Genomic DNA, 14608 nt, shown 5'->3' on the forward strand with positions numbered 1-14608 from the left:
CAGTGAAAGCCCGGTTCTTCAGTTTGTCCTGGATGTGAATCAGGCAGTATTGCAGTGTTGAAAGACAGTGTGTTATGCTGTAGACTCACAGATCTTATTCTGAAGATCTTGCTTTCTCGTTTTCCATGCCAACTAAGATGCACGTTGCTCGCAAAAGATTACAGAGCTAGCAGCATGTGTATCAAGCTCTGGGGAATAAATAAGAACTTGAGAGAAAACAACCTTGGGGCGTACTCATAACTGCACCAATCATCCTGCCAGTTGAGCCATGAAATAGCTTTTGTTCTTGCTTTAGAGGAAATGTTTTCTGTTCCAGGCAAGGCCAAAGCTTCTTTGCAGGAGGGAAACAGCAAAGTCTGCAGAACAAAATTGAATTTCTATTATTATAAAGCATGGAAGAGGATACCAGGTTTATGATACCCTGTTGTGGTATGCACAGTAAAGCTAAATACTCAGAATAGAAATTTGATTTTTAATAATTAGTTTCAATCCTCATTGGAAGAAAATGATGTTTTTGGAAATTCTCCGAGTCGGGCATTCCAAAAACCAACGAACCAAAATGTTTCTCAATCAAAACACGCTCCCCTGGACAAGCAGTTGCTGAACTTGGTGTCTGGAAAATTTCTCACTTGTCCTTATGTTCAAACAGAGACTGCAATGTGGCAATGTATACAGGGACAATGGATTCCAACAAAAATTACTTTTATTTCACTAGCTGTTAAATAAATTATTGCTGAGCTGTTTTTATCCAGGACCTCAGCCTAAGATTCTTTCTTTTCTTTTCTTTTTTTTTCTTTGTTTGACTTAGTGCAGACATTTGCCTCTAAGAAAAGTGACTCTATAATGAGGCTGCAAATGCCTGTAACGCTTTTAATCCGATAAGAATTCGTATGTTAGACTGTGTTTTGCAGAAGCAACTACTTGCTGTTCTGCTCCTTATAAATGTGCTTAGGTCTCAAAAAAACCTGATAGAAAACATCGAGCCTTTTATAAGCTGTCGTTCAAAGCAGACACTGATGCTATGTTGTAAGTTTGGATCTGGAGGGAATTCCCCCAAATGTTTGGCTGTGTGTGCTTTAGCTTCTTTCAAAAGTGTTTCATTAATCTGATCCACCCATGTTATTCCCTGTTCTCTTTGGTAGTAATGTATCGGGAGAAGCACAGCTGCACGTGGAAGTGCCAGACTCCATCACTACATGGATAACTGAAGCTGTGGGTCTGTCTGAACAGAAGGGGTTGGGCATTGCCAGTCAAACAGAATTGAAGACATTTAAACCTTTCTTCATTGATTTCACCCTGCCGTACCATGTTATCCGGGGAGAGCAGACCAAAATCCCATTGACTGTCTACAACTACTTAGCTGTCTGTGTAGAGGTAACAGCCCTCTTTATTCCTCTTGCTAAGTTACTAAATTCTGTTTTATCGTCAGAATTTCCTAAGTGATCTACAAGTTACGGTAGATAAGATAGAGGGATAACGTAGTGATAAGCTCACCATAAATGCTTTGAACAAGATAAAAATACTGCTTTTCAATGTGAATAAGTGTCATTGCTTTATTTACTTTTAGCTTGAAACAATTGTAGTAGTCTGAAGTGTCTTACAACACTTCAGAAATACAAATATTGGAAAGTGTAGGGAAGACAATTAGGAAGCTTATGCTGAACCACAGAGAAAAATTTCCTTCATAATGAGAAAGCTGCTGAAAGTTTATTTTGAGAGAATGTTGTGTTTGGTTTTTTTTTCAAGAAATCCTATCTCCCTAGATGTTTTCTTCTCAAACTCATTATCTGTCTAGCTCCAGTAGTATCATTCTGAACTACTTGTAAAATTGCTGAGCTGAAAATAATGCTGTCAGCCAAATACATTACTAAAAGGTTTGAAGAATGAATAATCTGGGCATACTAAGATTTTATTAAGCATTTTGTGGTTTTCAGATTTTTCACGTAGATCGGTTGGTTTTGCAGCTGAAATTTGCAATAAATGGCATTCAAAACTTTTCACAGGTCCATGTGAAGATTTCTGTTCCAAAAGGCATAAAGTTTGTTGGGCATCCTGGGAAACACCATCTGACAAGAAAGAAGTGCGTTGCCCCTGGGGAAGCTAAACCCACCTCTATCGTTTTGTCCTTCAATGAGCTTGGACTGAGCAACATCACTGGTAGTATAGAAATAAAAATAGCTTGCTGCTTGAAGGAGTTTTACAAGTGTTTCTTTTTATTCCTCTTTCAGAAGAAAATTCTTATTTCCCTAGTACCCCAAAGTGGGATCGTTCATTCTACTTTCTGCCAACTTAGCTTTTCAACCTCATTTGTTTCTTAGAAACAGATTCTATAGTGTAATGCACCAAAGAGTCTGAATGAACAAACTTCAAGAGATTCCATAGTCATCAGTTTTCCTGTTGCGTGATATGTGGTCATGTAAGGTTCGGACCCCTTACATCTCCCTGAAGAGACCAGTGGAAATTTTTCAATAAGAAAATAACAATTTTCAAGCAAATAATTTCAGTAAAAATTGTGCAACCCTGGGAAGTAGGAAAGAGTTTCTCTGTTGCCCTGTGACTTTATTCCAAATATGGAATAAAGACAATATAAGAGAGCAGCAATTACAAAACACTTGATGTATTGTTAATCAACTGTATTTAATTAGTTTAGATCTTCACTTGAACTCCTGAAGATCTTCCTATCTCAAGATCTCTGCTTCTTTTCCTTTCTGTTTCTTAGCAAAAGCTTTTGCTTATGGTGGAACTAATTGCTGTCAGGATGGGATGCAGACCTTAAAGAATGGCAAGCACTCGGAGGACAATTCTATGGACAAAAGGACCCCAGTGGGAGTGGATTATGTTCGCAGTAGTGTTATTATTGAGGTAAGAAAATATGAATTTGTAATAATTCAGAAAAAAATGTATAAATGCTTGGGCGAATCATGAAAGTTTTTAGGTAGTTAATCAAACATGAAAAGGTTCATAAGAATCTTCAAGTTGATTTATTGTATGTTTACACGATTGGAAATAATCCATTTTTGTGGTACATGTACAGAAAGGGCCCGTTTGTTGCTGAGTTCATGCTGGTGAATCTTCAGTACTGCTCAGAAGGGATAGACATTTTATTGGATAAGCTTCATCTAAGAAATATGCTGTGATGTAAGATTCGCTGGTAGTGGTGGTTAGCAGGTGTCTAGCTAACAGAATACAGTGTAATAACTTTTCTATAAAGGATTTAAAACACCGAACAGCAGCAGAATATTATTTATGTGTTTTGTAAGTAAAGCTGAATAGCTGTTACTGCTAATCCAAGCAACTGCATTTTTATATATGGATTTCTGTCTTTATATAGCCAGAGGGACTGTCCAGAGAATACACCTATAGTGTGTTCTTCTGCCCAAATGGTAAGTTCATGATTTGAATGAGATACTAAGTTTGTTTTAGTTATAAATAGAAACATATGGCTTCATCTCATGAAAAAAAAAATTAAAAAAATCTTTGTTTCCGTTTCTCTATGATTGACGAGTTGTGTGTAGGAGGAACTTTTGAATAAAGAGTCTTTCTTACCTGGCTGGCTAATTATGAATGTGCTCTAACTGCCCAAGTGATTTCTGGAAATGGCAATTAAATTCCTTTACTTTATGAAACAGTTTAAGTATTCAGCACTGTGGACAGTAACTGTGACTGTTCTATATTTTCAGTTGATGTTTTAAAATTCAGTTCTGGAATCGGTATGTCCTTTCTGCCTGAGATTTGAATAGCGCAAAGTTGGCTCCAGTAGCTTAACAGAGATGTTTTTGACCACTAGATTAGAACTGAAAAATCGCTTACAGAGTTCATAAGAAATCCAGCTGAGCAGTTTGAATTGAAGGATCTTCTATAATGGAAGGGGGTATAAATAGAAGATGGGAAGAAACATCCACATATACTTTTATAGTTTGCTTTTTCTTTATTTGCTGGAAAAAAGAACATGTAGTTAGGAAAGGTCTGTTTGTTTAAATTTTAGTAGTTAGCTGTGGGTTATTTTTGAAGTATGTGAGCTAAGCTCTGATTCTTACAACATTCCATTATTTTTCTGACTAGAGAAAATACACATTTCTACACCTAACAAATATGAGTACCAATACATGCAGAAACCTGCCCAGATGACACACTTTGACATTGCTGTGAAAGCACACAATGATGCTCACCTGGCCTTGTCCTCTGGTCCACATGACATGGCAGAGATGACGGAGATTGTTATTGGTGGACATCAAAATACTAAAACTTGGATTTCCATAAGCAAAATGGGTGAGCCGGTGGTCAGCAGGGACACAGCTGGTATCCTCTCCTGGGATGAATTTCGCAGTTTCTGGATCAGCTGGAAAAATGGAATTATCCAGGTAGTTATTGATCTATGTAATGGTCTGGAAGTCTCTTGCTTTACTAAGTAGAGTTTGAGCACACCTACAGCAGATTTTCATTAGGCTTGTTGTAGAAGGCGAAAGCTTTGTTCCTGTTGCTTTTTCTATATTAAGTCTTGATGAGGCTCTTTTAATCAGAACGTATCTGCTTGCCACAGGACCTCAGTCTTCCATGTTTTTAGTGCTAAGTGTGCTGAAAGCCTTGGAGGTCAAGCCTGTGGCATTCTCATTAAACTTCCTTGGATTGTTTTGTGGGTGGGAAAGAGAAAAGTACTGGTCCATCTACAATGTTCTCTGATGCACATATAAGTTACTGGGTCCAAGGACACATGGCAGACTGACTTCGTATGTGTGGGTTCTTGCAACTGCATGGTTTTTTGTTCCTTTCAGGTTGGCCATGGTACTCGGGTGCTAAATGAGTCTATTATTGTGGAGTGGACAGTCCCCAAACAGCTTGAGGTGAAGTACATTGGCTTTTCCACAGGCTGGGGGTCAATGGGAGAGTTTAAAATTTGGAGAAAAGAAGAGACTGATGAAAATCACAATGAAGCATTTACTCTTGGAGTTCCCCACAACATAATTCCAGGATCAGAAAGAGCTACGGCTTCAATAATAGGTATCAATTACGAGGAGGTATCCCTAGGTACCAGTTATCAAATATGAAGAGATACTCCAGCTGTTACTTGCTTCTGACCAGTGTTTGAGTAATACAGACCAGATAAGATAGTCATAGGCAGTTACAAAGGTATATCCTGCTTAATTCTGGGACAATTTTTTTTTGTCACTTGTTTCAACCCTGTTTGAGTTGACAGTGACTTAAAGCTGATACCATCTTTGGGCTTTGCAGAGGCACTGTCTGTTAGAATTCATAGTATTCATTTCATAATCATCATAATCACAAATTGTGCTGTGTTCTAAACTAGTAGTCTAAATTGGGGAGACATGGATAATCAAACTCTGAAACGTGAAATTTCTTTATTCCAGCAAGAGCTTGAAAGGCTAAGACTTAACATTTGAAGGACTTCCAACTTATGATACAGTTTATTTAAGCTGACTATGTGTAGTTAGTAGAAATTAGTGTAGTCCGGTGGGTTTTAATCATAGGACTTCAAAAGTAAGTGAAGTGTAATTCCTTCATACTGAACATAGCACCTCTTTTTCAAACAGGAGATGTGATGGGTCCTACATTGAACAACTTGGACAATCTTTTGCGATTACCGTTTGGATGTGGGGAGCAGAACATGATCCATTTTGCTCCTAATGTTTTTGTCCTGAAATATCTGCAGAAAACCAAACAACTCGGTCATGAGGTGGAGAGCGAAGCTACTGATTACCTTGTTCAAGGTAACTCATTACATTTACAATTTATAAAAGGAGAAAAGGCTTGTAAGTTAGAAGAGAGTTTTACTAGTATCACATTGTACTTTCTAATCAAGGGTATCCCGAGTGATGAGGATTCAACATTTCTTGTAGGATAATCTCACAGGTTAACAGATTTTGATGGCAAGATGTTTTCCCTTGATATGTAGCCTGTTTCCCTTCAATAACTCCTAGTTTACACGCTTATTGACTCTATATTTTTTTTATCTTCCCCCACCCAGCAGCTTATTTCTATCTTTAAATATTTCAGAAAGTCAAGGAAAATTTAACTTAGTAAAAATCTGTATATTTAGGGGTTTTGCCTTATTAATAAATTGTCTTTCCAGTCCTTTAGTCACTATATGGCTCTTCTGAACTTTCTGCTTTTTAACAGTATTTTCTTAGTAACAGTATACCCAAAATCAAAAGTTAGTATCCCAAGTATTTAACCCAGAGCCATATAATGAAGGCTTTTATCTGTCCTTTCAGTCTCCTGTCCTGTCTCACTAAACAGCTCAAAGGCATCTATCTTTTTATGCACTGTTTTTCTCAGCATTCGTTTAGGAAGAGCCACGTGCGAAATAATTTATAACTAAATACAATTCTCGGGACAAGTAAGAATGCAGAGATCATTAAAAACAAGAATGACCCAAAGGGACAAAGCTGTCTTGTGTATGAGTCGGACAATAGTCATGTCATGAAATCAGAGGTGACAGGATTAGGTGGTTCTCCTCTGAAAATATAAATATAAAATGTAATATGTAATCTATTTCTTGTATTCAGCAGCAAAAGCCCAATGCTGCTTCCTTTGCCTGGCTACAGTTGTTTCACTTGTAATTTCTTGTGCTTGCTGATAGCAGTAAGACAAAGGGAATTTTTTAATCGTCCAGGTCAGTGTTTTCTTTGCAATATCATTTGCTTTTGTTTCTTTTTATGAATCTGCAAACCTTCCAGGTTTTTGGCTCCAAACTCTGCCTGCTAATTAACCCTTACAGAAGAAATCCTCAAGAGTTTTAAACTTTTCTGTGTTTATTGGAGCCCTGCCAAGTATAAGGATTAGGTGGGAAAGTCTGTTTGCTCACTCTAGAAGGCTTTTGTGACTTACCAAGCCAGAAAACTTTTTCATCACTTAGTTTTCCATCACAGAAAGTGCTGATACCCAACAATTCCCATATATTCCCTAATCTTTAGAAGTGGCCTGAGCTATACTAGTCAGTAATTTTTCAACTTTCCCACAATGCAGTTCTACAAAAGCAGGTGAACAGGTGAAACTAGAAAGGTGGACCTCTCCAGTGAGTCCAAGCATCTAGAGGAGTGTTTAGAAAACAGAAGATTTCAGAAGAGCAAGCAAGACATAAAGTCTGTGCCACTATCAGCAAGCAAAGAAGAATAAACGTAAGAGCAATGAAGCATAAGTCAACTCAAAATGAACATTCGAATAAAAGAACAGAGGAAATTGTAAGACTGATACAAAAATACAAGTACTTAATTTTTCCATCTAACACACTGGAAATGAATGCTTAGGAACAATTTAAGGAGGAAGTGCTCAGTAGTAAATTGTATCTGAGGCCTATGTAGAAGAAAAGCAATCCAATTTAATATAACACCTATTGTTTGGAGGAAGAAAAAAAATAATAGTTACTTACGCTTTCTGCCACGTACTTGTATATATCCCACAACCCCCAGACAAAGATGATTTTACTGCAAGAGCATCATTAATCTCTAGGACTTTGTTCATCCCATTTTTCAAACCCTTCTATCTGCATTCCCTATAAGCATCAGAAGGCTACAGAGCAACAGGGAAAAGTGTAGGAGTCATGGGCAGCCCTTACTCGGGGACTGTGGAGCTGCCTGTATCTGGAGAGGTCAACAAAGAAACTTTGCCTCCAGAAATGAAAAAGTAATCCATTCCCATAAAAATGTCATGCAGTGTGGAATAAAACATCTATTCATCTATCAGAGAATTAAGCAGGCACTAAATGTCTTTGACAGGGTCTTCCTGCAGGTTTGATATATCTCCATGTCAAAAATACCCAATCTGAAAGGTTTGATCCCAACAGGCATTTAAGAGCTTTATCGAAGTGTGTAGTCTGTATTCCCCAATGTAGAGGCTTTATGAGGATGGGCAGTTCATGGTTATACGACAAACAGGTTTGAGAAACAAATTATTTTCCTAATAGGAAAAGCATTTTGACTATCTTTATTTTCAATCTCAAAAAACATTTCAGCAGAGTTCTTATCTTCAGCATTCAACTTATTAATAATTGATGTCTAAAACAAGCCTTATAAGACAGCCCTAGTAGCTAGGAAGTGTTCATATATGTTAAGATCACAGCTGTTATTGTTGTGTTACATTACGTTGTCCCAAGCAACAGCTTTGGAGAAAAGTCTGAATCCAGTTGTATCATTAAAGGAAAAAAATTTTCATCTGCACAATGCTTTCAGTAAAATGGAAGGAGAACAGCTGTATGCTTAAGTAAAAACCTGTCTTTTAATACTACATCTTTTCAGAGGGGTATCAAATTTTTAACATTTCTACTGGCCAAAATGCAGGAGTTGTAGATGTACAGATGTTAGCCTGAATGGATTTCTGAATAAGCTACAGAGTACATACACAGAGCTGGCTCTATCACTCACAGCAAAATAAGAGGTTGCCTCGGGCAGCAGAATCCCTTACGCTAGTGCCAGATGGTCTGAGTCTTCATTCACTTTACATACTTGTTTCACTCTGTGTGAGGATTTTGGACTCCCCCAATTCTTTTGTGACTTCCAGGCTACCAGCGCCAGCTGACCTACAAGAGACAAGATGGTTCATACAGTGCTTTTGGCGAGAGGGATTCTTCAGGGAGTATGTGGTGAGTTGCTATTTAAAACAGAGTTAGAAAATTCGGTGTTTGCTAAATGGGAAAAATACACAATTGGCAAGGAAAGAAGAGTAATTTTCCAGCTTCCATTGTGGTATCGCACACAGTGGAGAATAGAAATAATACTCAATGACTATAGACTTACTGTTTCAATGCTGCTGAGTGTTCATACTACACTAGTAGGTGTATTATAGTTGTTTCAGGACTCGGGCAGTTAAGGTAGTCACATCTACTAATATGTCCAGGCTTTAGGCACAGAAGCTATAGTTAAGGATCATATGTGGTCTACTGGAATTGGAGTAGCAATGTGTGGGGCATTAAGCACCTAATTCCACTAGGGAATGGAGCACGTGCAGAGAAACTTGCCGTCTCTAGAAGTGGTGGAGGCTTCTACCAGGGTAGGAAAAAAAACAAACACCAAAACCAACCCCAAAAAACCCAGAGAAGTTTCTCTCCCAAGTGCTTTATTTTATATCCACTCATGGGGATATAAATGGAATGGTATGGATTTGTGCCCTGAGAACTGAAGTGCAGGACCTTTCAGAGTCAAACGATATGAGAAGCAGAAAATATGAAACTGAGAAATCATCTCATCTCACTAATATCCCCCTTAGGAAACCATGGCCTTTAAGGTTGTACGTTACATCACATTAGCGTGTTAGTTGACTCTCATATGTAGTAGATTCTTGTCTTCATTCATTTCCTTGTGCTGTCATTTGGCTTCTCCATCTGCTCTATATTTTGCTTTAAACTGATTTTTCTTCATTAACTCATCTGAGGGGAAGTACCACTTCTATGATGCTGCTGCCTCGCTGTTTCGAAGATAGTAAACTTTTATCTCAGATCTGGCATCTCCCAGTCCCTAGATGTAAAATATGGTGACACAGAATTACTTAACACTTGAAAAATCCCCTGCCAGGCAGCATGCTTTCTACCCTCCCATTCCTCAGAGGCTTGTAAAATGAATGATTCAGACTCCCAAAGCTGGCCAGAGTTCGCACTTGTTGCATGTCAGAGGTTTAGAATTCCAAAAACACTTCTGTTGCTTTCTTAAGTCTTAATTCTGTATAAAGTCTAACACAGCCTCAAACTTTAGCAATGGGTCTGGATTTCTTTTTTTTTAGTTAAGACAGTAACAAAATTGGAAAATTTACTCCTCTCTTCTTTACAAAGAATTCCGTATTTATAAGGATGTTGATTCTTAATTTAAAAGCTTTAATAATTTGGGTAGCAGCTATAAAAGGGAACTGAATTTCAGAGTGTGTCATAACTAAGACAAATATATCTTAGTTATATTTTTCAATTTGATTTGTTGACCCTTAATCCTGCTCTTATCCAGAAGATCAGGCAGTGTTCGGGTGCCTTTATGTACCATTAATTTTTTTTGACAATATTTAGTGCTTCCCCAACAAGATTTTTAAAATTTGTGCTTTCTAAGAATGTTGTTTTCCCTTTACTGATGTTATTCTGAATTGTTTTCTCAGTAAAGATGATAAATTCGTATTACAGGCTAACAGCTTTTGTCCTCAAGTCCTTTGCGCAGTCTCGTGGGTTTATTTTCATTGACCCGAAAGAACTAACAGCTGCCAAAGACTGGATCATCCAGCATCAGAAAGAAGATGGTTCTTTTCCTGCTATGGGCAGGATACTAAATAAGGACATTCAGGTAAAAACCATACGGACTCAAAATCATGCAATAGGTGCATTTTTAAAGTTATTATCAAAGCATGAAGTGATGCAGTTTCCTTATGCCTAATATGAATATTGCACTTGAAAGGCTAGAATAGTATAAGACAAACCAGGAGAATTTCAGTAAAAAAAAGTCTATCAGAATGTATCTGTGTGCTGTCCCATGAGAATGGAAAGCAAGGTGTCAAGTTTTGCAAAACACTTCAGAAGCATGTCTCGGAGTGTGAAGTTACGTGCACAGAGTGTGTTCTCGGGGTATTGCTAGGAAAGGAAGTTCCAATGTTGGGTTGGGTTCCTAAATTTCTTACTCCTTATGTGCAAAGGAAAAGAAGTTGTACGATGCCACAGCTTCTCCCATAACATATTCTTTGTCTTGCTTCAAGAGTCTCTTTATCCAGTGTCTTTTCTCTAGTTTTCATCCAGTGATATGTGTTTGTTGCCCTCCAGGGTGGAATCCATGGTAAGATCTCCCTGACAGCTTATGTGGTTGCATCTCTTCTGGAAACAGGTGTAACTTCTGAGGTAACAAACACGTAGTTAAAATAGTTCTCATGTTCTATATATCCTAAAAATTCTCTCTATTTTTTTATTAAACGATATTACTGCTGTTCACTTTCAAAGGTTCTGTGCTCGCTAGAATGATAGCATCCAGGTAACAGGGCTGCTTGAAAGCTTTGAGATTATTCTAAAGTAAGGAATCTATTGTGAAGTTATTCAGGGTGATCTCCCATCCTTCAACCATCAGTTCAAGGTTTATTCTACCAGAGCAAAACTCTTCCCTGCAACCCCACACCCCAACCTCTCTCAGCAATGTTTTCTGCCTCGTAACTTCAAGGTGTGATTGCAGCCTATGCAGATACTGGTAGCTTGCCTACATACACTCAAAAAAAACTTTAACTAGCTAGCTTAGCGCTAACAGCAGTTTAACTAGGGCCGCATAGGCTTCGGGGATCCAGAAAACTTTTGCGGTCTGCCTTTGCTACAGTGGCCAAATGCTACTGCTGTTAGATTACAGTATCTTTGGAGAGCTGCACTCCTGTAATGTGCTGGATTGAGGACTCTGGAGAAAAATGTTTTTCTTCTTTGTAATGAGACAGAACAGGAAAACTACAGAAAAAAGAATAGCTACACAGGAACGTGCAATTACACTGCATAATTTTTGAAGTAGAAAAAAAGAATCACTTCCAGTACAACTGGCATTTTAGAGACTCCTCCTTAAAACTCATGGTAAAAACAGTGCTCCTCTGTTGTATTTTTGCCTGCCTGCAAGTTCACTAGGATGGAGATGCTCAGATAACATCATAGTTAAACATTCCCACTAACTATGACTGGGAAAATGTCCACTTGCAGATGTGCTGAGCAAGTCATGAATACGTTTGCTTTTCAACAGCCAAGGGAAAGAGTGGTGATGAGGTCTGTACAGGTGGAACTGGGAGATTAGAACAGGAGGTGTAGTGGATGTTGCAGCCTGTCTTGGTGATCTGTACTCAGAGAAAAGGATTGCCTATTCAGGCAAAACCCAGTGAGTTTATGGAGACTTTGAAACAGCCAGTGCAAACAGCAGTACCTATTCAGAAATGCTGTGATAATCTTCGCACTTCTGATGGCATCCCTGTAGAGCTTGAAGAGTGAGACCATGCTGCCATTGCAAACAGGGAGCCCCTAACCCCCAGTTCTTGTTGGAGTGGAAGGCCCTCAAAAATTTTTAAAAAATCAGAAAACACTCAAACGCTCAAGGAGTAACTTTCTGCCTCCCTGTCAGCAGTGTCTCCCCCCGGAGAAGTGATGCGGTGCTCTCTCTGGGCTGCTGTGTGTCAAGGCAGACCTAGCATTTTTATTTGCTGGAAGTGCAGTTTATGTGGATGCAGTGGTTTTCCTAGAGGAGATTTGCAAGTGTTACTAATGATCTTAGCTAGGAAGGGGAAGGCTAATGCCACAAGGAAATCAAAGGAAACCAAATTACATCAAGTCCAATTAAATTGTTTCTATAAATTATCAGAGCCACGTTCCTACGTGGTGAGGTCATTGAGGGAGTTAATAAAACATGTTTGTTGGCTGCAGGGACCCCTGGGAACCTTGGCCTTTATTATCCTCTGGCGTCTGCTAGACGCTCCAGAGTGTCAGGAACACAATCAAACATACAGTAGAGAGCTCGCTTCTGCTCTGTTCATCTGCTGCCTTGCAGGGGCATGAAATTTCTTCAGTTTTAGGGGGAATAAATGTGTGTCAGTGTTAGTCTGGATCATTCTTGCTATGCTGTTTGCTCCTTTTTTTGAATTTGTGATGCATGGGTTTTCTTAGGGAAAGGAAAGCGTTAGTGTCATTCTGCAGAGAGCAAACTGCATCTTTCCTTGTTTGGTTTTTTTTAATGGACATAAAGTCATGAGAAATAAAGTGATTCTAACTTCTGAGATATAGAGGCTGGTAATATGTCTGGGCTCTTTCCCCTAAATATAGGAAGAAAGAACAGCTGTTGACAAAGCAAAACACTTCTTAGAGTCCAACTTGTATTCAGCAGAAGACCCCTACACTACTGCCTTGACTGCATATGCCCTGACACTGCTACACAGTCCCTCTGCCGCTGTGACGCTGCGGAAAATGAACAGCATGGCTATTACACAAGGTACTGTGCTCCTGGGTCCAATCTGGCAAGGCCCTGGCCTGGCAATCCTCTTATAGGAACAAGCAAATAGCCCTTGCAACCCGAATGATATATTCGGGTTACTGGAGAGGATAGAGCCTGTGAGATGAGGTCTTTCTCATGGCACAATTTGACTTTGTAAGGCAAGAGTTTTCCTGATTCTCTGTAGAGAGGGCTGAGCACCTTAGCTCCACGTGTGCAGCTGATGCTGAAGGAAGGCAAGCGTACCAGAGGCTCTGCACTGACTTTCCTGTCAATATGACAGAGTTTGCCTTGTAACACGTCACATTCTCTGATGGTGTATTTTAATCCAAAATCCAAGAATTACCTAATCCGTCACATTGAGCCATCTTTGTAATTGCAAAGGGAGCCTCTTGCCTGGGGGATGCTTGTCTAAAAGGAGGGACAGTGCAGTTCAGGGCATGAATCCATTCTTTGAGCCAATGCAAAAGTAGAATTTGATTTTTCCCATATACAGAGGCTTAGCTGCAGTCCTGCTGTAATAACATATGTCCTGTTTTTCTAGATGGCTTTACACACTGGAGCTTGACGGGAACTCTTGTTACTGATGAAGATACCTTCATGGGATTTAATGATGGTCTCTCTCAATCAGGTACTTGTACTGCAAAGACAGAGATAGGGCAACGGGCTGCAACAGCAGGCCACTGACTGCATGTATTCCAGTTTGTATAATATGAGGTATTCTGAAAATGGCAGTCAGGGCAGGGTCTGGATGAAATGAGAGCTCATAAAAGGCAGGTGACGTTATGCTGAAAGAGCTGGTTAAGAGCAAGTGAGAGACAGAGCTAGATGTGGTCAAGACAGGACTGTCTTTTCATCCCCAGCTCTCCTACCATTTTTCATTCCAGTTTTACAAAGACAGTGAGTGATACAGAAGAGCGAGAGCCATATGGGATTCCATCAGGGAGGATTCATTTGAAATGGAAATCTGAGAGAAGTCAAACATTTAATTTTAGAGCTGTTTAGCTCTGTATTTTCAAATGGACCTAGGGATTGTATACCCAGCTTTTATTGGCAGTCACTGGCATTTCAACTCATTTCCTGGACTTTAACTATCAAAGCCACAACAACAGTGACTAATGCTATAATTTTGAAGTCACTTAAAGCCATTGACTCTTCTAATACGATGTAGATCCACCAATGTTCAGGAGGGATCTAACTGGGTATTGTATGAAGATCTCTAGGACAGGAATACAGTATGGGCAGCAGCAAAGCAGAACTGGAGTGGGAGAGAAATTACTTATGGGGTACAATCAAGTAGAAAGAAGGTTATCCGTTGTGTGAAGGAAAGAGCTTATGTTGGAAGCAGAGATATCTTTGGAAGATGATGCATCTTGGGTGCAGACATCTTGTAACTTCATTTTTTCTTCCTGTGTTTACTTCTACAGACTCTTAACTTTTTTAATTTTTCAGTTAATGAATATTCACAGAACTTTCTCTAGACCTGCCCAGATTCTCAATTCTAGATGGTATTTTGATTTTTTTGTTTATTCCCCGCCCCCCCAGTTGTTTCTGCAGAAGTGGAAATGACATCTTATGCTCTTTTGACGTACACACTCCTCGGAGATGTGGCCTCTGCGCTCCCAGTAGTAAAATGGCTTTCACAGCAAAGGAATGCTCTTGGAGGATTCTCATCTACTCAGGTGGGCTGC

At 39.2% G+C, this 14608-nt stretch overlaps 1 protein-coding gene across 4 annotated transcripts in view; it reads left to right on the forward strand.

Annotated features, from left to right (window-relative positions):
* Nucleotides 1–14608, forward strand: part of CPAMD8 (C3 and PZP like alpha-2-macroglobulin domain containing 8) — a 54228-nt gene that overhangs the window by 20289 nt on the left and 19331 nt on the right. For all 4 annotated transcript variants that reach the window (XM_087769760.1, XM_087769762.1, XM_087769761.1 and 1 more), the window contains 13 exons: nucleotides 1143–1374; nucleotides 2004–2157; nucleotides 2720–2862; nucleotides 3332–3383; nucleotides 4063–4361; nucleotides 4773–4998; nucleotides 5550–5726; nucleotides 8515–8596; nucleotides 10115–10271; nucleotides 10742–10816; nucleotides 12752–12917; nucleotides 13462–13548; nucleotides 14463–14599. In XM_087769760.1, coding sequence (XP_087625886.1) covers nucleotides 1143–1374; nucleotides 2004–2157; nucleotides 2720–2862; nucleotides 3332–3383; nucleotides 4063–4361; nucleotides 4773–4998; nucleotides 5550–5726; nucleotides 8515–8596; nucleotides 10115–10271; nucleotides 10742–10816; nucleotides 12752–12917; nucleotides 13462–13548; nucleotides 14463–14599 — 1987 coding nt within the window. The remainder of the gene's footprint in view (nucleotides 1–1142; nucleotides 1375–2003; nucleotides 2158–2719; nucleotides 2863–3331; nucleotides 3384–4062; nucleotides 4362–4772; nucleotides 4999–5549; nucleotides 5727–8514; nucleotides 8597–10114; nucleotides 10272–10741; nucleotides 10817–12751; nucleotides 12918–13461; nucleotides 13549–14462; nucleotides 14600–14608) is intronic.

Source organism: Nipponia nippon, unplaced genomic scaffold (assembly GCF_047370975.1).
Source record: "Nipponia nippon isolate SJK-2023a ecotype South Korea unplaced genomic scaffold, ASM4737097v1 scaffold_31, whole genome shotgun sequence".
NCBI lineage: Eukaryota > Metazoa > Chordata > Aves > Pelecaniformes > Threskiornithidae > Nipponia > Nipponia nippon.